The sequence below is a fragment of the Myotis yumanensis genome, unplaced genomic scaffold, assembly GCF_028538775.1.
Source record: "Myotis yumanensis isolate MYYU_CA2020_CCGP unplaced genomic scaffold, mMyoYum1.0.hap1 SCAF_3, whole genome shotgun sequence".
Classification (NCBI taxonomy): Eukaryota; Metazoa; Chordata; class Mammalia; order Chiroptera; family Vespertilionidae; genus Myotis; species Myotis yumanensis.
Window position 1 is genome coordinate 41,270,849 of NW_027223754.1, and position 25,615 is coordinate 41,296,463.

General features: G+C 40.5%; 1 protein-coding gene across 1 annotated transcript in view; it reads right to left on the minus strand.

Annotated features, from left to right (window-relative positions):
* IPO5 (importin 5) overlaps nucleotides 1-25,615 on the minus strand; it is a 62,961-nt gene that overhangs the window by 31,891 nt on the left and 5,455 nt on the right. Inside the window, exons 2-10 of the mRNA XM_070408696.1 lie at nucleotides 21,049-21,129; nucleotides 16,591-16,783; nucleotides 12,652-12,754; nucleotides 11,036-11,132; nucleotides 10,337-10,441; nucleotides 8,119-8,241; nucleotides 7,913-8,033; nucleotides 3,253-3,340; nucleotides 902-1,008 (exon numbers count right to left, since the gene is read on the minus strand). Of these exons, the coding sequence (XP_070264797.1) occupies nucleotides 902-1,008; nucleotides 3,253-3,340; nucleotides 7,913-8,033; nucleotides 8,119-8,241; nucleotides 10,337-10,441; nucleotides 11,036-11,132; nucleotides 12,652-12,754; nucleotides 16,591-16,783; nucleotides 21,049-21,129 (1,018 nt within the window). The remainder of the gene's footprint in view (nucleotides 1-901; nucleotides 1,009-3,252; nucleotides 3,341-7,912; nucleotides 8,034-8,118; nucleotides 8,242-10,336; nucleotides 10,442-11,035; nucleotides 11,133-12,651; nucleotides 12,755-16,590; nucleotides 16,784-21,048; nucleotides 21,130-25,615) is intronic.

Genomic DNA, 25,615 nt, shown 5'->3' on the forward strand with positions numbered 1-25,615 from the left:
CGCAGGCCGGATCCAGCCCGTTTGAAATGAATAAAACTAAAAAAAAAAAAAGACTGTACCCTTTTATGTAATGATGTTTACTTTGAATTTATATTAGTTCACACAAACACTCCATCCATGCTTTTGTTCCGGCCCTCCGGTCCAGTTTAAGAACCCATTGTGGCACTCGAGTCAAAAAGTTTGCCCATCCCTGGGTCACATTCCAAAACTGCCCCCTGCCAATTATGCATAGATAAAGAGAAAAAAATGGAAATGCTAAGAGAGGCAAATAAAACACTCTCAGAGACTTTTTAATAGTGGCCACCTCTGAATCTAAGGTAAGGGACTTTTAGTTATACATTTCTGTATTTGAATTAAAAAAAAAATTCAAATACGTTTACTTTGTAATTAAAAAGACAAAAACACCCCCACAAAAAAACATGTACACAATGTTTGGTATTGATATGACCAAATATTTATTGGGAAATACTAGATAGCCTTGAAAATAAAAGATATTGGCTGAAGGGAGATTATATAAATCAAATATGTCTCATAAAATTTTATGAATCAAATGTTTCATAAATAGTCAAATAATATCATTTTAGTTAAATTCAAATCTAGATGTTTCTGGCTAAAGAGAAAACTAAATTTTTCTTAGAATTTATATTTTTTTCCCTATACAATTAGGCCAATTCTGAGGAGAATTGAGTATTTTTAATTGAGGAAAAATATTCTTTGGCTTAAGACTGAATGGCCCCAAAGACAACTAAATAGAATTTTATCAACATAATGTAAAAATCAGGTTAAACACAGAATATAAAAAGGCAAAGATTAATTTTTAGGCACAGTCTAAGCATTTGTTATAGTTTCTGACTTAGAAAGCAACTTTCCATTATTCTAGCATTTGAAAGAGAGAGCTTACGATTTTGAAGCATCTGCATAATGTGTTCCTTGATCATGGGCAAAACGAGTTTTCCTCCAAGTCCACAAGCCATTCGGTCCAAAGCACTTTCACCAGCAACTGCATTGCTGCACAAAACAGCATGTAATGTACTCAACATATTCAAAATACACAAGAATAGTATACTATACAGACATATTTCTAAATGTGGATTGTTATTAAACTAGGATTGGAAAAGAATAAATCAAGCAGACTTCTGAATGTATATAGTAAGTTTGAGTTAAAAACCCTAGAGTTAAAAAAGGGGAGGGCCGAAACCGGTTTGGCTCAGTGGATAGAGCGTCAGCCTGTGGACTGAAAGGTCCCAGGCTCGATTCCGGTGAAGGGCATGTACCTGGGTTGCAGGCACATCCCCAGTAGGAGATGTGCAGTAGGCAGCTGATCGATGTTTCTCACTCTCTATCTCTCTCCTTTCCTCTCTGTAAAAAATCAATAAAATATATAAAAAAAAAAACCAAAAAAACAAACAAAAAAGTCTATCATTAAAAAAAAAAAAAAAAGGAGGGGGGGGAGGGAGGCAAATAAACTATGATTCACTGTAGTTTAAAAAGTCCTATGTCCAGATCTTATTTTTCAAGGCTTTCCCCTTTCTCTCTCTTTACATGCACACACCCCACACTGGCTAACACTTAGCTTCTGATACTTTCAAGATGCAGAAGTGTGTGCAGAGCATTTAGGAGAACTTGCATTTCTCATTTCCTGGACATATATCTTTCAAAATAATCAGTGAACAGAACATAGAAAATTGAAAGGGGGCTGAGACTGTACATGATTTTCTCCTCACTGTGAACTTATTTATTTACCTTTAAAGGGGTATAAATTGCATTGCCAAAAATTATGTGTAAGTGAAACTCCATTCCAGTGTTTTCACTGAAAACTGAAGAAAACCAGGCATAAAAGCCTTTGTACTGTCTTATAACTCTAAGATCAGCAGTGAGTTTGTCATGTGCATAATCTTTAGCTGTTCTGAAGATATGACATACAGAGGTGGGCAAAAGTAGCTTTACAGTTGTTTGTATGGAAAACAATACAATAATTAGTAAGTAATAATGTAGAATAAACTGTTTTGCATACTCACAACTATAAACCTACTTTTGTCCCCACATGTGTACAAAGAAAAGGCTACAAACTATCTTTAGAACAGGCTCTTAGACTTAAACTGATTTGAAAATAAATATATGGCCATTTATTCACAGATAAGAAAAGCTTATTTACATAGTCCAGAAAAAGACAGCTTCATAAACCATATAAATTCAAGGGCCTTTTACAGGGCAAATTTCAGGCCAAGTAGCAGCACATTAGAGTAACTTGAACCAGGGAAAGAAAACCTGATCTGAGCCCTATCTTTTCTTCAGCCCTGTTAGGTTATTTCCAGTGAAGGACTACTTTCATACACTCCAACACAGTCTTTTAAGTCAGAAGTCAGTCATTTTTAATAATGGGGGTTAGCCTCAGAAACCACCATATATTCTATAAGGCAAATGTCTTTCATTTCTAGTATTGTTATAGTAGCTTATACCGACTGCTAGCCTTTCTGGGAATAATTTCAGTTCTTTTTAAGAATCAGAGATAGTATGATACCCCGGGAAGACTAAGAGAAATGGTATTAAAGCCCAGTCTACTAACTGGCTATGCAATATTGAGCAAATCACTCAACCTTTTCTCTCCGTTCTGTAGCTATAATATATCTTTAAGACTACTGAAAGAATCAAATTAACAGATTTCTGAAGTGCTGTTTCATGTACATGCAAGGGGCCATCATCACTATTGGGACAGTGAATATAGATTTCGGTTGACTTTTCCATAGGAATCTGTATTCATGGGGGTCTCCTAAGTCACAGCACGTAAAACAGCAATTCCAGTGTTATGTCACCTAGTGTACAGATTTCACCACCGTCTCCTCTGTAGCCTCAAGTTAGATTGTAGATTAGGAAAATATGAAGCTTCACAGGGAACTGTGGTGAAATAAGCATTCTAAATGAAGACTATGCCTATAAAGGAATTTATCACAATAAAGTTTCTTTATACATATTTTAAAAACATACCCAAAATAAAAAATCTTGAAGAAGTTTTAAGGATGGGGTAGAAAAGATAGCTACTTTATTTAAAATATTTACAAAATAGGATGCAGAAATGGATACAACAAGAAACCTAAGTGTCCCATATTCCAAACTTAAAAGTTTAACTTCAAATTATCTAATACAGTGGTAGAAAGGTGGGGGCCTCATAAGCCTAAAGCTCTCATTGTCAACTGATGTTGCTCTATCCTGTCAAGGAGGAACCTTTATACAGTATTTATTGTGTATGATTACCTGTCAAAATCATCATCTTCTAGTTCATCCGCATTTGCCCAGTCCTCATCCTCTTCTAGATCAACCATCATTGCTAACATCTGAGGAACTAAAGGAAATAATTTCATATCTGAAGACCATGGCTTTTTTTTATTTTGTCAATATCATCATTTACAAACAAGAATCTCACTAAGTAAAAAATGAAGGATTTACTTTGCATCTAAGAGAGTGAGACAAAAAAATTGATTTGCCTGTGCGCCTAACACCCGTTTTTAATTTTAACCATTTGTGGGTTTTGTAGTTTTTTGGGGGGCCACATTTGCTTACATCTTCTTAAGAAGTACATTAAGAATTAAAGTCAAACTTCACAAATCCTATTGCATTCTCTCCCTTCCTCACCACCAGAAGTGAGCTCCATAATAAAAAATCAAATGTTTCCATTCCCAAACTGTTTTTACACTTGAACTACAGACTTCTGTATTTACATACAAAAGAGCACTATTTCAAGATTATACTTTTTTATAATACACAAGAGGCCCGGTGCAAGAAATTCATGCACTGTGGGGTTGTGTGTGTGGGGGGTGTCCCTCAGCCCAGCCTGCGCCCTCTTGCAGTCCAGGAATCCTTGGGGGATGGCTGACTGGTGGCTTAGGCCTGCTCCCCAGGCCCAAGTTGGACAGCTTTAGGGCTGCTGCAGAGGTGGGAGAGGCTTCCGCCACCACTGCTGTGCTCGCCAGTGTAAGCCCGGCTTCTGGGTGAGCAGTGCTCCCCCTGTGGGATCAGGCCGAAATTGGCTCTCCAATGTCCCCCGAGGGATCCTGGATAGCGAGAGGGCGCAGGCCAGGCTGAGGGAGCCCACCAGTGTACAATTGGGGTAAGGGAGGGAGAGATGCAGGAGGTTGGCCAGCTGGGGAGGGACTGCGGGAGGGCTCCAGGGCATGTCTGGCCCGTCTCACTCAGTCCTGATGGGTAGGCCCCAGCATCAAGCTAACCTACTGTTTAGAGCATCTGCCTCCTGGTGGTCAGTGCACATCATAGCGACTGGTTGACCGATCGACTGTCTACCCCCTGGTGATCAGTGCATGTCATAGGGAGCAGTTGAGCAGCTGTAGCACATCATTAGCATATTATGCTTTGGTTGGTTGAATGACCGACCGGACACTTAGCATATTAGGCTTTTGTCATATAAGGTGGTAATGCAAATTGTCCCCTCAACTGGGAGGTCGTCCGGGAGTTTGACTAGGGAGGCGGGGCCAGCCGGAGAAAGGGAGGGAGGCCCTGGCTGGCAGCTGGTAGCCACTAGGGACCCTACCATTGCACAAATTGCATGTACTGGGCCTCTAGTCTACACTAATAAAAGACAAAGATGCTAACTGACCGTACCTTTGCTACACCCCAAGCCAAGCCCACCAGCCAATCAGAGTGACTATATGCAAATAAACCCAACCAAGATGGCGGCCAGCAGCCACCGAGCTGGAGCAAGCAGAAGGCTTTGTTGCCCGGGTGATGGAGGAAACCAAGCTTCACGCCTGCCCTGAGCCGGCTGTGGCCTCTGCTCATGGCAAGAAAGTTTCAATTATAGACAAATAAATCCCAGATACCTGCTTCCAGCCAGCTCCACTCTGGGAGCCTGGGTGGCTGGGGGCTGTGGCCAGCCTGCAAACCAGCCATCAGCCCCTCACCCAGGCTGGCCACACCCTTATGGGGTGAGGGTCCCCGCTGGGGGGCTTAGCCAGCCTGAAAACAGCCCCCTGCCCCTCACCCAGGTACCCCAGTGGGGACCGCCACACTGAAGGGGCTGTGGCCAGCCTGCAAACAGCCATCAGCCACTCACCCAGGCTGGCCACACCCTCATGGGGTGAGGGTCTCCGCTGGGGGACTTGGCCAGCCTTCAAACTGCCATCAGCCACTCACCCAGACTGGCCAGGCACCCCAGCGGGGATCCCGCACCCTGAAGGGGCTGTGGCCAGCCTGCAAACAGCCATCAGCCCCTTATCCAGGCTGGCCAGGCACTCCTATATAATAAAAGGGTAATATGCAAATTGACCCTAACAGAACAATTGGGAATGACTGGTCACTATCACACACACTGACCACCAGGGGGCAGATGCTCAATGCAGGAGCTGCCCCCTGGTGGTCAGTGCGCTCCCACAGGGGGAGCTCTGCTCAGCCACAAGCCAGGCTGACTGCTGCCAGTACAGCGGTGGTGGTGGGAGCCTCTCCCGCCTCCTCAGCAGCGCTAAGGATGTCCAACTGCAGCTTAGGCCTGCTCCCTGCTGGCAAGTGGACATTCCCCGTGGGCTCCCGGGCTGCCAGAGGGATGTCTGACTGCCAGCTTAGGCCCGCTCTAGGGAGCGGGCCTAAGCCAGCAGGTGGACATCCCCCGAGGGGTCCCAGACTGCAAGAGGGCACAGGCCCGGCTGAGGGGCAAACCCCCCCACCCCCCAAGTGCACAAATTTTTGTACACCGGGCCTCTAGTCTCTCTATATAAAACCCTAATTGCAAATAAATCGAACAGAACTGGTCACTATAATGCGCTCTGACCACCAGGGGGCGCGTGTGAAACATGGTGGGTGTCAGAAGACGGTAGAGTGCAGAATATGGTGGGCAGCAGTGCAGTGGGATGGTGAAGCAGGTGAGTGGGGGTGCCAGACCAAGGCAGGGCGCCGGTTGCTGTCATTGTGGGGAGCCTCTGGTGGTTACTAAAAATTCTTTGCTCCCACGAGCCACGGTCCTGCCCTATGCTCGCACCTGCTACTGGCACCAGCCCCTCTCACAGCCGCTGCTGGCGCTGGAGTGGCCACTCACACCCGCTGCAGGTGCCCGGCGCCAGTCCCAATTGCTCGGCACCATCAGCAGGTGCAAGCGGTGGTTGCCAGCCCTGATTGCCCCTGAGGGCTTCTCTACCTCCCCCTGCTCCTGAGGGATGATCGGGGCAGCAGCTGCTGCTCAGATCCACTTCTGGTGTGGGCCCCAATTGCTCCATGCCATAAGCGGGTGTGAGCAGGGTCGCAGCTGTCAGCGAGTGTGAGCAAGGCCTGTGCCAGGAGGGCTGCTGGCAGACAGGGGACAGGGGGCCACGGGAGGAGAGGCTGGGAGGATAGGCCGAGACCCACCCGTGCCCACTGCAGCCTCTCAGCCCACAGTTCCTTTCAAGGTGCATGAATTTGTGTACTGGGCCCCTAGTCATACTATATGTATCCTCTGGCAATTTTCTTTTTTTCTCATAGCATTCCATTATATAAATACTATCCTGTTGATGGACGTTTTGGTTGTTTCCAATTACAAATTTTACTTTGATGAAATTCTTATACATCTTATACAAGGCTTGATCTCCTTGACAAGTGTGAGTTTAGGTACCTACAAGTATCTTCTTCAACAGCACTAAACTGCTCTCCATAGTGGTTTTATAAGCTTGCTAAGGGAAGTTTAAAAGGCTTCTTATTTCACCACAATGTGTGAAGTGCCCTGCAACTGTAAAAATGTCTTCTCTTATCTACACGCTTTATCAACACTTGATGTTGTCAAAGTTTCCAATACGCTGTATTCCACAATTACACTTGTTTTTACTGAGACAGAGTAGTGTTCTTTAGCTATTTTAGATTCCTCTTTTGTTTATTTCCTGTTACTAACCTTTGTCTAATTTCTGGATAATAAAACTTCGTTGACGGTGAGCACTGCAACTATTTTCTCTAGTCTGTAGTGTCTCTTTTAATTTCACTTATGGTGTCCTTGGATGGTCAAAACATTATTTTCCTTTTTGCAAATTTAGCAATGTTTTTACATATATGGTTTTTAATTCAGCCTTTTAAAAATCCTTCTCTACTATCTATCAAGCTTTCCTTGTGAAATGTGTCTATGGCCCATCCGGCGTGGCCCAGTAGTTGAGCGTAGACCTGTGAACCAGGAGGTCATGGTTCGATTCCTAATCAGGGCACATGGCCAGGTTGTGGGCTTGATCCCTAGTGTGTGGCATGCAGAGGCAGTCAATCAATGATTCTCTCTCATCATTGATGTTTTTCTCTCTCTCCCTCTCCCCTCCTCTCTGAAATCAATAAAAACATATTTAAAAAAATAAAAAGTGTCTGTATTAGCTTTTAATCAACCCCAAATTGGTTGTTACAGAATATTTAAGATTGTGGTACTTTTAAAAATAGAAATAATCATTCCCCCCAATGACTTCTGATGAAGTCAGTTTTGTTTTCACTTGAGTGGTTCTGCTCCCACCCAATCTATTTGTCTATACCTGCACCATCAACAAATCCTAAATCTTCACAGCTGATAGGGCAAGAACTCTATTTGGTTTAACAAAATTCTCTTTAACAAAATTTTACTCCAGAACCTATGTTCTTCAACATAAGTTGGGATTCTGAGTGAAATTATATTGCATTTGAGGAGAACTGATATTTAGTTCTTTCAATGTTTCTTTTGGTCTTTCAATATCTTACACAATTTTCTCCATAAATGTTTGTGATTTCTAGGTATTACCAGTCATGCCTGCCATCATGTTAGGTTTCAGAGAGCTGCAGCAAAGCCAGCAAGTTGGGTACACATATGTGAGTATGTACAGAGATGCACATCCCGAGACATTAACAAACCTGTGAACTTATACAACTCTCAGCACAGTTATTCAACGATTTTCCTACATTAACATAAACCATTTAAAGATCTTTGACTTACTAGTTTGTGCAACAATATTGGTATGTTTTCTTAACATAGCAGCTGCAGTCTCAGAGAGGGTCACAATTACTTCAAGGGCAAGCTGGCGTTGCATATTATTGAGGCTAGTGTCTCCACATAACTACAAGGAAGACATATTTGCATACATTTAGTAGTTTATTCACTGAAAATAATAAACACAACATTTACTGAAGTATTTAATTTACCTTTAGACTTAGCTGTAAAGTAGCTTCCAAATGAGGACGCAAATACTTTGGAACAGTATCTGCAATCTCCACAAGGGATTTTAGGACCGAATCATCATTCTGGTAGCACGAATCATTTACAGCCTAGAAAAGATGAAACAGAATGTAAAGTTTGGTAATAAAGTACTAAAATAGAATGGAACAGTTAGTGTTTTGTCATTGACCTAAACTCTCTTCAGTTTGATGACAATGAAAGAAAACTATCTACTAAATCCTCTGACCCATGCAGAATATTTCAGTTTTACCTCCTCTAACTCCTGTCTAACCCAGTTTGCAATAGGGTTATTTCTCTTAGGAGGTGTTTTCTTGGTTGTCACGACTAAAGATGGGCAAAAACCAGTAGTATTAGATATCCTCCATTTGTGACACAAATGCTTTCAAGGAATTAACAAGACCTTATCATGCATCTCACAAAATCATAAATGTAAGACACTCACAAAATGAACTTACTTATAATTATCAGAACCTGGAACCCAACTCACAAATTATTTTGCACCATTTTAAAAATGTACTGTGAAAAATAACTGTACTGTGATCCCTCCCCCGCCACGTAAATATTGTATAAGTCAAAAATAAATACATAATTTGTTTCGTCCAGAACTTTACTATTTCTGGAAATCAAATCATTAACAGTAACAGCAATTTTGATGTTTGACTTGCCAATGAGACCTCTGTATTGTCCATTTCTTAATCTATTGCATTTGTAGAGGTCACTTAAAAAAAAAATCACCGAATCTATGTCTTTTGTGGTAGTCATGCCTTGGCATTTATATGTAGAAAGCATGCCATTTTTATTATACGTTACTTTCTTTTTCCTTCTTATATTCACTTAGAACCATGTATTGATATTTTAAAAACTTGTGCATGTACGTGAGTTATGTTACCTATGCATTTCATTTTAGGACAGAACTAGAGGCCCAGTACACAAAAATCTGTGCATTTTGGAGGGGTCCCTCAGCGTGGTGCGGGCCTAAGCTGGCAGTCGGACATCCTTAGTGCTGCTGTGAAGGTAGGAGAGGTTCCTGCCACCACCGCTGTGCTCACCAGCCACAAGCCCGGCTTCTGGCTGAATGATGCTCCCTTTGTAGGAGTGCACTCACCACCAGGGGGCAGCTCCTGCATTGTGTCGCCCCCTGGTTGTCAGTGTGCATCATAGGAACTGGTCGTTCTGCTGTCGGGCCAAAACAAGCTGACATCCCCTGAGAGGTCCCAGATTGTGAGAGGGCGCAGGCCAGGCTGAGGGACCCCACCGGTGCACGACTGGGGCAGGGGAAGGATGCAGGAGGTTGGCCAACTGGAGAGGGACCGCAGGAGGGCTCCAGGGCATGTCCAGCCCATCTCGCTCAGCCCCGATCTGCTATACCCCAGTAGCAAGCTAACCTATTGGTCAGAGCGTCTACCCCCTGGTGGTCAGTGCATGTCATAGCAACTGGTCAACTGTCTGTCCCCTGGTGGTCAGTGCCCGTCATAGCGAGTGGTAGAGCACGTATGTGAGTTATGTTACCTATGCATTTCATTTTAGGACAGAATATGGGAAGTTATAAAATGTCATTAAAAAATGGATTTAGGGTCTAACAAGATTAACTGCTCCAATTTACTCAATCTTACTTTACCTTCTCATTTAGGCAGAAGGTGTCCTTAACATAATAACTTATCCTTGACATTCAATAATGGGAATTAACCATAAACTATAAAACAAACTGCTATAAACCCTCTGGTTAAGAACTGCAGTCTAACTTGGGTTCGAATCATGCAGGATGCCTCCACTTTCCAACACTGTGAACTTGCCAACTTTCTTATCCCCTCCTCCTCAGTTTTTCCTTATGTAAAATGGGCATTTAATTTCATAAATTATTTGGTTGATTGAATGGAAATAACCCATGTGATTACATATTCAATAAGCATAAGTTGCTTATATCATCTGTATTACAGAAAAACTCTGAAACTCTAACCTAAATATTTTAAAAGACTAAGAACCTATCAAAGCTAATAGATGTGAGTTCAAAGCGGACAATGATTTGCATGGTTTGTTCACTGCTGTATCCCCAATGCCTAGTACCAGCACATAGTAGACAATGTATATTTACTGAATAAATGAATGTTAACTCTGATATGCATTTATTAAACTACAGAAACCAATGAAGATATAATTATCACCTATTTTAAATGGTCTTCTTACCTGTAAGAATCCAGGTAACAAGTCTGCAAAATGTTTGAACAGAGCAACATTATGCTCATTTGCAAGGATAAATGCAGCTGTAGCTCTAGCAGATAGTGTTCGGATCTAAAGTGATGAGAGTAAAAAATATCAAACATGAGACATTTTTAATGGATGCAAGTCCAAGTTTTGTTACTAAGGATGAAGTTTTCTCTTGATCAGTAAAACTATTTATATATAGGCTAGTGGCCTGGTGCAGTTTCATGCACATTGAAAGAAAATTAATTAGAAGAAATATTTTAATATTGCTATTCGCCCTCTCTCTATAACAGAAGTGCCAACCAAATTCATGATCGACAATGATAGATCAAAACACATGCGTGCGATTGGCGCCAGCAAGGGCTTTATATGTATCATGCACGTGCAAGTCAACATTTATTTTTAAATTGCCAGTGGGTATTATATGTACTGGCTGGTCAGTCAGACATACATACAGTCAGTCACTTAGCCTTTTATATATACAGATTTGGGGGTGGGGGTGGGGTAAAGAATTATAAATTAGGTCATCTGGAAAACCAGATGGGCTGAGCTCCCAAATGGCACCAGCCTAGTATTTATATTTTAAAGTATTAAAGACAATCTCCATATACATAAATTCTTTCACAAGTTAGATGTTACCTTAAATTAGGTGTTAATATAAAGTAAATTGAAATGATTTACCGCTGGATGTTCCTGATCTTGCATACACTGAACTAACATCCGTTTGATGACGTCTAAATAGTGCTGCTGTTGGTTCCCAAAAATTCCAGGGAAGTTCCTAAAAAATGATTCAAAGCGTTTTTTTTTTTTAAAAAAAAACAACTACATTACATCTACCCCGGCCAGATAGCTTAGTTGCTTAGAGTGTTGTCTTATTACTCCAAGGCTGTGGGTTAGACCTGCAGTCAGAATCAACCAATGAATATATAAGTAAGTGGAAAATCAAATCAATGCTTCTCTCTCTCTTTTCCTCTTTCTAAAGTCAATAAGAAACTACATTTCATCTTAGTAAAGTGATCACTAGAATATTTAATTAAATGTCTACCTGACTCAAAAGTATCAATCCTTAAGGTTGAAAAATACCCATCCCTCCAAGCAATCTTCTTTTGGGGTTGGGTGAATGGAAACAAACATAGTGGAGATGATTAGTCTGGGAGTAGGGGGAGACCCAGGTGTACATGACTAAGTCACCCACCCCAGCCCAGTGCTTTCTTCTTATGCTCTGTCTCAGTGGGAAGCTAACTTAAAGTGCAGGATGGGACAAGAGCAACCACTCAGTTGCACATAATAGCTGCAGTAAACATGTGTTCTCACACAGTCTGCTCCTAGTCTTGGTGATCCAGGGTAGTTTAAGTTCTGCTCTACTTTAAACTAGGTAAACAAACTAAGTACTTTTACTTAATTCTCTACTCTGGATTACTGACATAAATAAATAAAATACATCTGACAAATTAAAGAGAAAATGGTGTTAATATCTACCCTTATCCTCTTCAGATGCTCAAGGTATACTTTATTGAAAAATGTATATAATCCTTAAAATTTATAAATCCAATTTTATTTTAAATACAATGAACTGTGTAACATGGCAGGGCAAAATTTTTCTTAATGCAGATAGTTACTGCATTCTAAACTTTGATCATCTGCTTATAGACACACAGCAGTTTATTAAAATATTACATTTTTATAAAGCTTGACCACAGAAGACCCAGAAAACAATGGGATTCACGAGCCCTTTCTTTCTCTTCAAGATGCCATTACTAAAGCAGCTTTTTAAAAGCTACATTTAGTACTGTGTTCATTTCCAAATAAAGCTGAAGAAACTGTTCCAGAATAATAAGAAAAGAAAATAAAGAAATAAAGCTCCAGCCCGGCTGGGCATGGCTGTGTTGAGTGTTGATGTATGAGCCAGGAGGTCACAGTTCAATTTCTGCTAAGGGCACATGCCTGGGTTGTGGGCTGGATCCCCAATGTGGGGCGTGCAGGAGGCAGCCAATCAATGATTCTCTCTCATCACTGATGTTTCTGTCTCTCTCTCCCTCTCCGTTCCTCTCTGAAATCTATTGTAAAAAAATATTTAAAAAAAATATAGCTCCAGAGAACCCTCATATACAAATAAGGATCATAATATGAAATAAGAAGCTTTGGTTGTTGTTGTTTTTTCAATTTTACTTCAAACACAAATATAAAGCTTATCTGAAGGCTTTTTCAGAATAAAAAGTTGTTAGACTAGAAAATAAAAATGTGCTTCGCGTATTCATGACATTACCATTTTCAAAAAATTAGATCAAGGCATATACCAGAAAATGTGAAGGGCAGCTTCCCGCAGTCCCATATTTTGAGAGCTGACTGAATCAAAAAGGAACTTCAAACCTTCAGGCCATTGGTTGTTACCATCCTCATCTAAAAGTAAAGAAATCCAGGCATAAAGTGTGTAAGTCAAAACTTCAAATCATTAAGGGTGAATCCTTTCATTATAAGCCTCATTCAAAATATATAGCAGAAAATGTCATTTGCTCTATATTAAAAAAACTTCTAACACAATTAGGTTCTTTAACTTAAAAATGACATAATCCTATATAATAAAGAGCTAATATGCAAATGGTTGTCACTCTCATGCCTTATGAGCCATGCACAAATGAGCTCTCGAGAGAGGAATGGGGACAAGCCAGGCTGCGGCCCGGGCGCCTGCAGCTGCAGCCCAGGCAAAGCCGGCCCAGGTACTGGCTGCCTGTGGCCGGCCAGAGGGAGGGAAGCCTGGGTCCCCGGTGCCTGCGACCGGCTGGAAGAGGGAATCCTGGGTCGCTGGTGTGGGGTGAGGCAGAGGCAGTTAGGGACGATCAGGCCAGCAGGGGAGCAGCTAGGGGCGATCAGGCAGGCAGAGGTGGTTAGGGGGGATCACGCCAGCAGGGAAGCAGTTAGGGTGATCAGGCTTGTACAGGAGCAGTTAGGGGTGATCAAGTAGGCAGGCAGAGGTGGTTAGGGCAATCAGGCAGAGGGGTTAGGGGTGATCAGGCAGGTGAGTGGTTAGGAGCCAGCGGTCCCAGATTGGAAGAGGCAGTCGGACATCCCCTAAGGGGCCCTGGAATGGAGTGGGTGCAGGCTGGGCTGAGGGACAACCCCTCCCACCCCCATGCATGAATTTCGTGCACTGGACCTCTAGTAATCTTATAAAAAGCAATTGTTTATATTTGGGTTACACAGCACAAGTATTAAATGGGATCACTTCTAAGGAGTGGTATTTGGAGAAAAGGCATCACTGTGACTATCTGATTGATTGAATCTTTGTATACATACTATTGCTATTAAAGAGTTTAAAAAGTAGGCAAAGCTAATATATGGTAACAAGGTCTTGAAACCAAAATAATTATTACTTTCAAACTGTAGATGAAATGGGATTGGGAATCCCAGGACCCAGAGCAGGGTGCTCATGCTTTACAGTTTTAAGTGATACCAGATTTTCTCAATGTATTTACTTCTAAACAAGATTTTAGCCGAAACCGGTTTGGCTCAGTGGATAGAGCGTCGGCCTGGGGACTGAAAGTCCCAGGTTCGATTCCGGTCAAGGGCATGTACCTTGGTTGCGGGCACATCCCCAGTAGGAGATGTGCAGGAGGCAGCTGATTGATGTTTCTCTCTCATCGATGTCTCTAACTCTCTATCTCTCTCCCTTTCTCTCTGTAAAAAAATCAATAAATATATTAAAAAAAAAAAAAGATTTTAAAATACAAAATTTTTTACTTTATAATAAAAATAAGCAACCACAAAAATATAGTGCATTAGTTAACTCACCATTTATACCCTTATAAAAAATGTAAAAAAGAGTTGTAGAAATTGCAGTTGCATTTTTTCTTGTTAAAAATTTCCCACATTATTTGATTTTCTGAAATGAGTGCTACTTAGTGAGATTAAGAAAAATACCCTTCACCTATCTTTTTAACATAAAAATGTTGCTTTGAGCAGTAATAAAATAGCTACTTTAAAGAAAAAAATCTATGGCCCTGGCTGCATAGCTCAGTTGGTTAGAGTGTCATCCTGATACACCAAGGTTGCAGGTTTAGTCACTGGTCAGGCACATATAAGAATCAACCAATGAATGCATAAATAAGTGGAACAATAAACTTATTTCTTTCTCTCAAACTAGTAAAAGAAAAACCTTTAAAATATATTTTTATTGATTTTTGAAAGGGAGAGGGAGAAATAGAAACATCAATAATGACAGAGAATCATTGATTGGCTGTCTCCTGCATTCCCCAGACTGGGGATCGAGCGCATAACCCAGGCATGTGCCCTGACCTGGAATCAAATGGTAACCTCCTGGTTCATAGGTCGATGCTCAACAACTGAACCACACTGGCCTGGTAATAAATGAAAAAATTTTAAAATACTATGAAGAGTACACCTAGAAACATTTTGAAAATGTTTCTATTATCAAGTGATTGAGTTAAAAAAAAAATGTCACCTATAAAAACTCTTATCTGTACAGTTAAAAAATTTAAAAATAAGCTCTAGCCAGTTGTGCTCAGTGGTTAGTGTCCATCCTCAGACTGAAGGGTCTCAGGTTCAATTCCAGTCAAGAGCACGTACCTCAAATGCAGTCTCAATACCCAGCCCTGATCACAGCACACATGGGAGGCAACCTATTGATGTTTTTCTCTCTCTCTCTCTCTCTCTCTCTCTCTCTCTCTCTCTCTCTCTCCCTCCCTCCCCCCCATGCCCCGTCCCTTCTAATCTCTCTAAATATTAATAGGAAAAATCTTTGGGTGAGGATTAATAAAAAAAATAATAAAAATAAGTAAAAATATTAAAATTTTGAAATAGAATTTTTTAAGCTTTTTTAAAAATTCAAAATTAAGAGTTTCACCCTGATCAGCGTGGCTCAGTTGGGTTGGAGCGTTGTCCCATGCAGTGAAAGGCTTCACGTTTAATTCCGGTTGGGCACATATGGGAGGCAACTGACTGATGTTTCTCTCTTTCCCTTCCTGTCTCTCTACAATCAATAAAAATACATATTAAAAAAACTGTTTCAGCCCTAGTTGGTTTGGCTCAGTGGATAGAGCATCAGCCTGCATACTGAAGGGTCCTCGGTTCAATTCTAGTCAAGAGCATGTACCTTGGTTGCAGGCTCCTCCCTGGCCCGGGCACATGTAGGAGGCAACCAATCAATGTGTTTCTCTCACATTGATAGTTCTGTCTTTCCCTCTCTATAAAAATCAATGAAAAAATATCCTTGATGAGGATTAAAAAAAAATGTTTCAGTGGGTTTTGAATTATTTTGGTAGTTAAGATTACAGAATTGGTTATGTTTTTTTTTTTTACTAGCACAACCAACAATGTTCTCCCACTTAGCCCTTATCTTAGTGAGGTATCCTTTCAACCTTTGAAAATGTCACTTAAATGAATTAAGTTTAAAATTACATTAATGAATCTGTCAAAATAATAACAAAGAATATTCTATTACTTTATTCATATTTTTAGAATGACCAAAAAGTCTTGACTGTTGATAAAATGCAATTTTAGCAGTTTTTCCTTTAAAAATATTTTTTGGGTATTTTACATGTAAATAGTATAATAGCACATAATTTAGAAATACACAAATATAATAGCAAAAGAACCTCGATTTCACTAATATCTTCTTGTATTGGCAAGTCTATAAAGTAGGCTATACGTCAGACTATGCTTTCAAAACTGTACTATTTTCAAGCAAACTATAACACTAATTCTCACATGATAAATACCAATGGTATGACTGCATCTTACAAACATCTATCATTTTGGCCCTAAATGCAGAATCCATAATCACTCTCATTTTGAACAGAATAAGTGATATTCAGGTACTTGTGACGTTTCCTCTACAGACTCCACTTTTAAAAAAAAAGAAGATACACTTGACCCTTGAACAACTTAGTGGTTGGGGTGGTTTAGGGGTACCGACCCCAAACATAATAGAAAAATCACAATTAACTTTTGACTCCCCTAATTTGTCTCAGTATCCACTGAGGAATGATACTAGGACCTGTGTCAGGTAACAAAATTCACAGATGCTCAAGTCCATTACATAAGATGGTGTAGAACAATGCATACAGTCAACCCTCCGTATCCAGACTCTCAACAGAAAATTGCAAAAAAAAAAAATTCCCATATTAAGTGGACCCATGCAATTCAAACCCATGTTGTTCAATGTCAACTGTGTTTTTTCTTTTATAACATCATAATAATAAATGCATTTGCATACAAACCTATTAAATTTCTGGCCAATTCTGCAGCAATATCACAAATTTTCTTCCTCATGCTAGACTGTGTTTCCATTTGAATAATCATTAGTAGTTCACTCTTGATGGCAGTCTGGACATCAGAAGGAAGAGTTGGGTAGACTTCATCAAATGCAGAGGACAAAAGACGTCTTAGGAGAACAGCAGCCATTTGTCTGGCCTACAAATAGATAACATTGTTAATAACTTGGTGCAGCCGTGGGCAAACTACGGCCCGCGGGCCGGATCCAGCCCGTTTGAAATGAATAAAACTAAAAAAAAAAAAAAAAAAAAAAAAGACCGTACCCTTTTATGTAATGATGTTTACTTTGAATTTATATTAGTTCACACAAACACTCCATCCATGCTTTTGTTCCGGCCCTCCGGTCTAGTTTAAGAACTCACTGTGGCCCTCGAGTCAAAAAGTTTGCCCACCCCTGACTTAGTGTCTTCCTAAAGAAAAAATTTCCAACAAACTAGATTCCCTCTGCCATTTATGTATTTCACTACTCTATTTTAATCCTCACCCAAGGATATTTTTTCCATTGATATTTAAAGTAGAGTGGAAGGGAGGGAGAACTGGGAGAGAGAGATGGAAGGAAGGAGGGAAAGAGAGAAACATCCTTATGAGAGAGACACATTGATTGGTTGCCTCAGGGGGTGGGGGTCGGGATGGGGTGTGTGTGCAACCAAGAATGTGCCCTTGACCAGGAATCGAACCCGTGGCCCTTTGTTCCTGGGGCTGATGCTCGAACCACTGAGCAAAACTGGCCAGGGCTCACAACTCTTTTTACAATTCATTCCAAAAGCATTTTATCAGATTTTGTAAAAAATACATAAAAGTATTTCTAATCACATTAACCTACTATATAAGAAAATACCATCCAAAAGTATTTTTGTTTATAGCCGAGTAAAAGAGCTGAACATATTACATCTCAAATAGGAACACATATCACAGCAGTGATAAACCTGTTTAAAATTCCTATTTTTAATACAATCTTTGGGGAGAAAAACAGATCTTAATAAAAGCTGTAAATCCTATAATGACCTTTTCCTACTTCTCCATTTGGCACTCACTCTAGTATCCGAAGTGCATTTTCCACATAATTGCATAGTCCCAGCCTGGTCTATCTTGTTATATTACTGACTTTTCATTAACCTCTTTAGATAAAATGCTATCAAATCTATTTATGTTTCTGCTTCATTCATGCAAACAAATATTTTAAGTTCCGAACACCAAAAAAATGATAATCAATCTCAATGTGCATATTCTTATCCCATTTTCAAACCTGAAGAATTTATTTAAGTTTGGTGTCTTCTGTATAATATTCCTTTAGATCAGTGGTTCTCAACCTGTGGGTCGCGACCCCTTTGGCGGTCGAACAACCCTTTCACAGGGTCGTTCGACCATCCTGCATATCAGATATTTACATTACGATTCATAACAGTAGCAACATTACAGTTATGAAGTAGCAACGAAAATAATTTTATGGTGGAGTCACAACATGAGGAACTGTATTTAAAGGGCCAGAAGGTTGAGAACCACTGCTTTAGATTATCAAAAGTTGACACAAACACCATTCTAAAATTTGATCATATTAAACCCATTAGCCAAACTATACATGTTCTTTTTCTTTTTTTGGGCTATAGCTATTCTTTATCAAATTACTTTGGGACTATGATCAACAAAAAGAGTTAAGTTATACAAATAAAATTTGCCAATTTTTTTCTCAATTTACTTTTCACTGAGAAATCTTTTCATCTGAACTACTTATAACAGACAGCAAACTTATTAAAAAATTTATACTCTAGCCCTAGGCTTGTTTGGCTCAGTTGACAGTGTCGGTCTATGGACTTTGATAGAGTGTCGGTCTATGGACTGAAGGGTCCCGGGTTCGATGCTAGTCAAGGGCACACACCCAGGTTGCAGGCTTGATCCCCATTGGGGGGGGGAGGCGGGGGGGGGGGGGGGGGGGGGCGTGTGCAGGAGGCAGCCAATCGATACTCTCTCATCACTGATGTTTCTATTTCTCTTTGTCCCTCTCCCTTCCTCTCCGAAATCAATAAAAATATTTAAAAAGAAAAAAATTGTTACACTCTCCCATTACACCATGATTGAAAAAAAATTATAATACTTTTATATATATTAGCTCTAGCCGGTTTGGCTCAGGGATATTCAGCCCTCAGACTGAAGGGTCCTGGGTTCGGTTTCTGTCAAGGGCACATACTTTGGTTGCAGGCTCGATCCCTGGCCCTGGTTGGGGCGCTGCAGGAAGCAACTGTTCGATGTGTCTCTCTCACATGGATGTTTCTCTCTGTCTCCCTCCCTTCCTTACACACTTTCTAAAAATCAATGGAAATATAGTCTTGGGTAAGGATTAACAACAAAAAATTTAAACTCTAGCTTCAAAGTGGTTAAAATTCCCATAAAAGTGGCTAAAATATTTCCATTCTCACACATACATTGAAAACTATGAAGCCACAATAAAAATGCTGAGGCCAGTTCATAATCATCTAATTCCTAAACCAAATCAAGATTTAGCCTAACCGGTTTGGCTCAGTGGATAGAGCATCGGTCTGCGGACTGAAGGGTCCCAGGTTCGATTCCGGTCAAGGGCATGTACTTTGGTTGTGGGCACATCCCCAGTGGGGAGTGTGCAGGAAGCAGCTGAATCGATGTTTCTCTCTCATCGATGTTTCTAACTCTCTCTCCTTCTCCCTTCCTCTCTGTAAAAAATCAATAAAATATATTTAAAAAAAAAGATTTAAATGGGGTTCAATATAGGTATTTTTTAAAATCTTCACCTCAGGATTATGTTTCCATTGATTTTTAGAGAAAGAGGAAGGGAGAAACATGGATGTAAGAAACAGATCAGTTGGCTCCCACATGTGCCCAGACTGGGGATCAAACCCACAACCTTTTGGTGTAGGGAATGATGCTCCAATCAACTGTGCCACCTGGCCAAGGCTCACTATGGGGTTTTAAAAGTAAAATTCAGTAATTTTCATATTATTCTGTTTTAAAATTTGTGGGAAGCATGCTCTGGCCTTTTCCCTCCCCTTCTTCTTCTTCTTTCCAGGTGTCCTAACCTTTGCCTTTCTTTCCCCTAAGCTCCAAGGGCCCTTTTGTTTCTGTAATGTTCCCTGAGACTACACAGCCCACGTGGCTCACTTCTGCTATCTCTGTAACTTTTTAAATAAATTTTCTCTTATAATTTGAAAAAAAAATTGTCTTGTAGCTAACTTGCATCTATCTTCAAGCATTAAAATAGCCAACTTTTTAGAGATTTAAGTTTGTTGTTCATATTTGACATTCATTTTGAATTAAAGAATATATATATTTTAAAAAGGTAAAGAAGCATCTTTTGTCATCTACTTTAAGAAATCAGGGCATATTTATACTTTTTTCTCAGCGTTATCAGAGAATATTAAATGGCCAATTTAAAGTCAGGTGTATTACTATATACAACTTGAGTGTGACTTCCTTTTCACCATGTGTTAATATAAGCATTTAACATATAATGTGACCATTAATAAAGCAGTCTTACGTTACAAATTCTAAGAGCATGTCACAGATAGAGTAAGTTTTCTAGATTTGGGTATTTTGACGCTTTGTCCAAAATAAACAGGATATTCAATTCACATTCAATGTTATACACAGGTATTACTTTTGGGAAGAAATGAGCTAAAAATTCATAGAAAAGCAGTAAGAAACTATAAATTTGATTTGGTAACTAGGTAATTTGCTAAAAGCCATGATTTTAAAAGGACTCTACAAAATGTTCTTTATTCCCTAAACATCTTTATAGTATTCTTCTCCATTTAGAGATAGCTATAAGGATAATATTTTAAAAGATAGATAAAAAGTATTTTTTTTTTCAGAATCATTTAGCAACACATTAAAATACTGAAAGAATTAAATTCCTTCCTTTAGAATGAACTGTCTTGAGCTAGAAAATTTTGTATAGCCACGGAAATCACTTATATTTAATAATTTTAATGTAATTAACTTTTAAATATCCTGGACACATCATCTACATGGGGGACACATCATCGTCATTTTTAATAAGAGCACTTAAAAGTTTTAACTCCAAAACAGTTTCTAGCAAATAAGTTCAAAGTTCTGGTAATGTCTGCACAGTAACAGTAGTTTTCACTATCCACTCTGACCACCATCTAATACCCAACTTATCTTATAAGAATATATTCTCGCCCTGGCTCGTTTGGCTCAGTGGCTAGAACATTTGATTTCGGTCAAGGGCACATGCTTGGTTGGCAGGCTCAATCCCCAGTAGGGGGCATGCAGGAGGCAGCCAATCAGTGATTCTCTCTCATTATTGATGTTTCTGTCTCTCCCTCTCCCTTTTTCTCTGAAATAATTAATAATAATAATAATAATAATGATAATAATAATAATAATAAATATATTCTCAAATATTATAGTACCTCCTCAGCAGCTGTAGTATTTCTGATGGCCTGTAAGAGGAATGTGATCTTTGACTGGCCTGGGATATTCTCATAAGTTTCCTACATGAAAAAGAAAAACATGAAAGGTTAGAATATAGTTAGAAAACATCATGAGTACACCAGTGAAAAGAAATGAAGGCTGGGAAAGATCCATGCATGGAAAGTCATATAACCTAGGCCTGGTGTTAAAATTTCCTCCTGTACCATAAAATATACTTCAGATAGGTTAGGGAAAAAAAGATGTTCAAGGAGTTATTTATTAAATTCCTTTCTACCATTATCTCTCAGATTTTTTTTGACGTGTACACATTTCCCCAACTTTTGATCCCCTGATTAACAAAACTCAAGGCCTATGAAGGTATTAAGTGTGACTTGAGCTACCATGTTGCAAAGTAAGTACTCACTATCTCCTTAGATCATGGAAAACTGGTTACCTTGTCATCAACATTTTTAGATCAGAAGATATGGAACTGGTTCAAATGAGCACTACTTACAACTATCAGATGAAGCAAGTCAGAGAAAGGGAAAGTGTTCAAATTCTTTATGCTACCTTTTTTTTTTCAAGGATTATACTAAAACCATATTACACACAAAAATACATGCATACAGTCAGAAGAAATTTGACCAGGAAACTTTATTAGATTTTGAAATCTAGGTTTTGAGACTCAGGACATTTCTCTCCTTTTCCATTAACAATGTCAAATGAGAGCAAATTGGTTAACAATAAAAACCAAGTTGACACCAAAAGACAGATGGTCAGAGTGGATCAAAATACAGGACCTAAGTATATGATGTTTATAAAATTAAGTGTAAGTATTATCCATATGCACGTATAAAAATTCTAACAATAGCAGTCTTTTACAATGGAAAAGAAATCATTAATTTAAGTACACTTTGAATTGTTTTCCCCAAGAAACCTCTTTAAACTGATTGACTAGAATTGGCAATAAGTAAGTATAGACAGTCCATTCTGATCTATCCACTTCAAGGGTATAATGTAGATAACATGTTAATTTTATAGCAGTCTAAGTTCAAAGAGCTTGCCTGCTGTCTATTAGCTACCACCCCAAAAAATGTACCTGGTTTCTCTGGACAGAAGTGAAAAGGACAAAAATGGGAAAACGGTGTCTCTGAATCCACATCTACGTTACACTTTTTATTAAGTGCTTGCTCCATGGCATCCTGGAGATAATGACATATCCTATCTATACTAATAAAAGGGTAATATGCTAATTAGGGCAGATGTCTTCCAGACGACCATCCGGATGTCCTTCCGGACAAATCCTCAGCAGCTGTCTGAGGCGCAGGAAGCCGTGGATGGCGGTTGCTGCTGCCCAGGGCTGGCCCGAGGCTCAGGCAGCCATGGTGGCTGCCAGTGGCAGCAGCAGTGGGATGATGGGGGTGGCGCCTTCCCCTCATTGGCCAGGTAGCCTCTGGCAGAGGGAGGCCAGACTGAGGCTTAGGCTGGGGGCTGAGGCAGAGGCCGTGAGGGGCAGTCAGTCAGGCAGAGTGGTTAAGGGCGATCAGACAGGCAGGCAGGGTGGTTAGGGGCGATCAAGCAGGCAGGCAGAGTGGTTAGGGGCGATCAAGCAGGCAGGCGAGCAGTTAGGAGCCAGCGGTTCTGGACCCCTCAGGGGATGTCCAACTGCCAGTTTAAGCCCAATCCTGCAACCGGTAGTTGGACATCCCCCGAGGGGTCCCAGATTGGAGAGGGTGCAGGCCAAGCTGAGGGGCTCCCCCCCTCCCCGGCCTCTAGTCCTATTAATAAAAGGCTAATATGCAAATTGACCGAATGGTAGAATGACTGGTCGCTATGATGTGCACTGACCACCATGGGGCAGATGCTCAATGCAGGAGCTGCCCCCTGGTGGTCAGAGTGCCCCTCAGCCAGAAGTCGGGCTCACGGAGGGTGAGCGCAGCGGTGGCGGGATCCTCTCCCGACTCTGTGGCAGCGCTAAGGATGTCCCTCAAGGGCTCCCAGAAGGCGAGAGGGCGCAGGCCAGGCTGAATGCACGAATCTTGTGCACCAGGCCTCTAGTAAGGAAATAAGGCTCAGAAATTAAATGACTTGCCCAAGGTAGACCTTGATCTTCTGAGGCTAACTGCACTCAAAATCTCCTTGGCACTAAATGCTCTCCGAGTTTCACCCTCAGGGGATGACTCCACCAAACAATCAGTTCTATTTATGCAGCACTACATAGTTTTCAAATTTCTCAAACATTATCTCAATCTGGGGGAGAACAAATTTGGTAGAAAGAATTCAAAATCTTTTGATAACCGCACATTCCTCTCAAGTATACAAGCACACAGAACATAACAATGCTGAAAACTATAGCACCAAGTAGTCACAGCTGAGAAGATGGCTTGAATTTATTTATCCAGAAATGAGATAATTTATGTAAAAATATTCAAAAGATTGCAAAAATAGATATACTTTGAGATTTTTCACTTAATCTTTATCAAAGCAACTCAAAAACCAATATAGCCTTTTCATTTATACACTAAAAATGTCTTTTTATTCCTTGTACCTTGGCTTAGCCCCTGGTGTACTGTAGATGCTATAAATGTTAACCCTTAAATCTCCAATGGCTAAATCAAGTTTTGGCAAAAAAAAGTCTTTATTAGTATATCACTCTCAGAAATTCTATTATAAATTTTGATGATCTCTGACCTTGGCCACATTGAGACTATTAGTGTGAGTTAGCCTATGTTAATTCTAATAGAGATTTATAAAGATTAAGTCAAATATTAAACTCTATTTTATTATAAATTAGAAATCAAGGAGGAACAGTTCAGTATGAGTGACATCTGACTCCTGAGAGAGGTTTCTCCCATTTGATCTGTTCTACTGTAGCAATTCACATATAGTATTACAAAACATGGGTCAAGGATAATAGTTTGAAAAGAAAAGGATAATAGTTTGATAAAAAGAAAATAGCTTTAAAATCTGGTGTAACTTTTTCACCTTGGTCGGGTGTCTCAGTTGGTTGGAGCATCATCTGGTACACCAAAATATGGTGGCTTGATTCCCAGTCAAGGCATGTACCCAGGTTTCGGGTTTGATCCCTGTTCAGGGTGCATTCAAGAGGCAACTGATTGATATTTCTGTGTCACATCAATGTCTGTCTGTCTGTCTCTCTCTCTCAAATAAAAACAATTTTAAAAAAGTGCCCTCAGGGGAGGGTTTAAAAAATTATTTAAAAATCCTATATAATAAAAGGCTAATATGCAAACTGGTCACTATGATGCACACTGACCACCAGGGGACAGACACTCAATGCAGGAGCTGCCCCCTGGTGGTCCAGTGTGCTTCCACAGCGGGAGTGCTGCTTAGCCAGAAGCCAGGCTCACGGCTGGTGAGCACAGTGACGGTGGCCAGAGCCTCTCCTGTCTCCGCTACAGGCAGGTGGTAAGAGAGAGCCCCAGAATGAGAGAGCCCCGGAATGCAGGCCGGGCTGAGGGACCACCCCCTCCCCCACCACCCCAGTGCACAAATTTCGTGCACCAGGCCTCAAATAAATAAATAAATAAATAAAGCAAGCAAGCAAGCTAGCTTTTTCTTAGTCTAAACAGGCTGGGTCCCACAAAGGCAGGTATGGTATCTTTTCCTCTTTGTATTCTTAGAATCTAGCACATTAGAGTATGAAGAATATTTCTAAGCAAATATAAAGAAAACTTCTAAGACTATTCCTAGCACTAGCCCAGGCAAATTCAATGTCACCAGTGTTGTGGCAAATGAAATTTCAACTCCATTTGTTCTACATGCACAATTGCACAATATAAGGAAATTTCACCTCCCACCTTTCCTGCCCACAAAGGAGAAATGCTAACAGACTTATCTCATCAAGAGAGAAAACTTTTACCCAGTAAACACCTGGGTTCCTCAAAAATCAGATGTAGTTTTCAATGTTACCCTCCTTTAATTCAAATCTTACAATGTTGCCCTCCTTCAATTCAAAGTTCTATATTAGAATCAATGAGGTATAAAGTCAATGGGAAAAGTTAATTAGCCCTGGCCAGGTAGCTCAGTTTGTTGGAGCATTGTCCCACACACCAAAAGGTTGTGGGTTCAATTCCCAGTCAGGGCACATATCTAGGTTATGTGTTCGACCCCAGTTGGGGTGCACATGGGAGGAAACCGATCAGTTTCTTTCTCTTTCTCTCTCTCTCTCTCTCTCTCTCTCAAAAATCAATTAAAGGAGAAACCAAGATGGAGGCATAGGTAAACACCGGAAATTGCTGCCTCTGACAACTTCAAAAATACAACGAAAAGACAAAACAGACATCATCCAGAACTACAGGAAGGCTGGCTGAGTGGAAATTCTACAACTAAGAGGAAAGAGAAAAGCACACTGAGACTTAGAAGAGCTGCGTAAGTAAAGTGCAGAGGTACGGAGGCTCAAGCGCGCGCGGAAAGGGGCTGGCACCTGAGGACGCGCGGGAGGGAATCACAATCTCCCGACTGCTCTGAACTCCAGTTCCGGAAAGTCTCTGGTGACCCAGGACTCATGCGGGGAGAAACTGGACTGTCTGGCAGTAGGCAGAA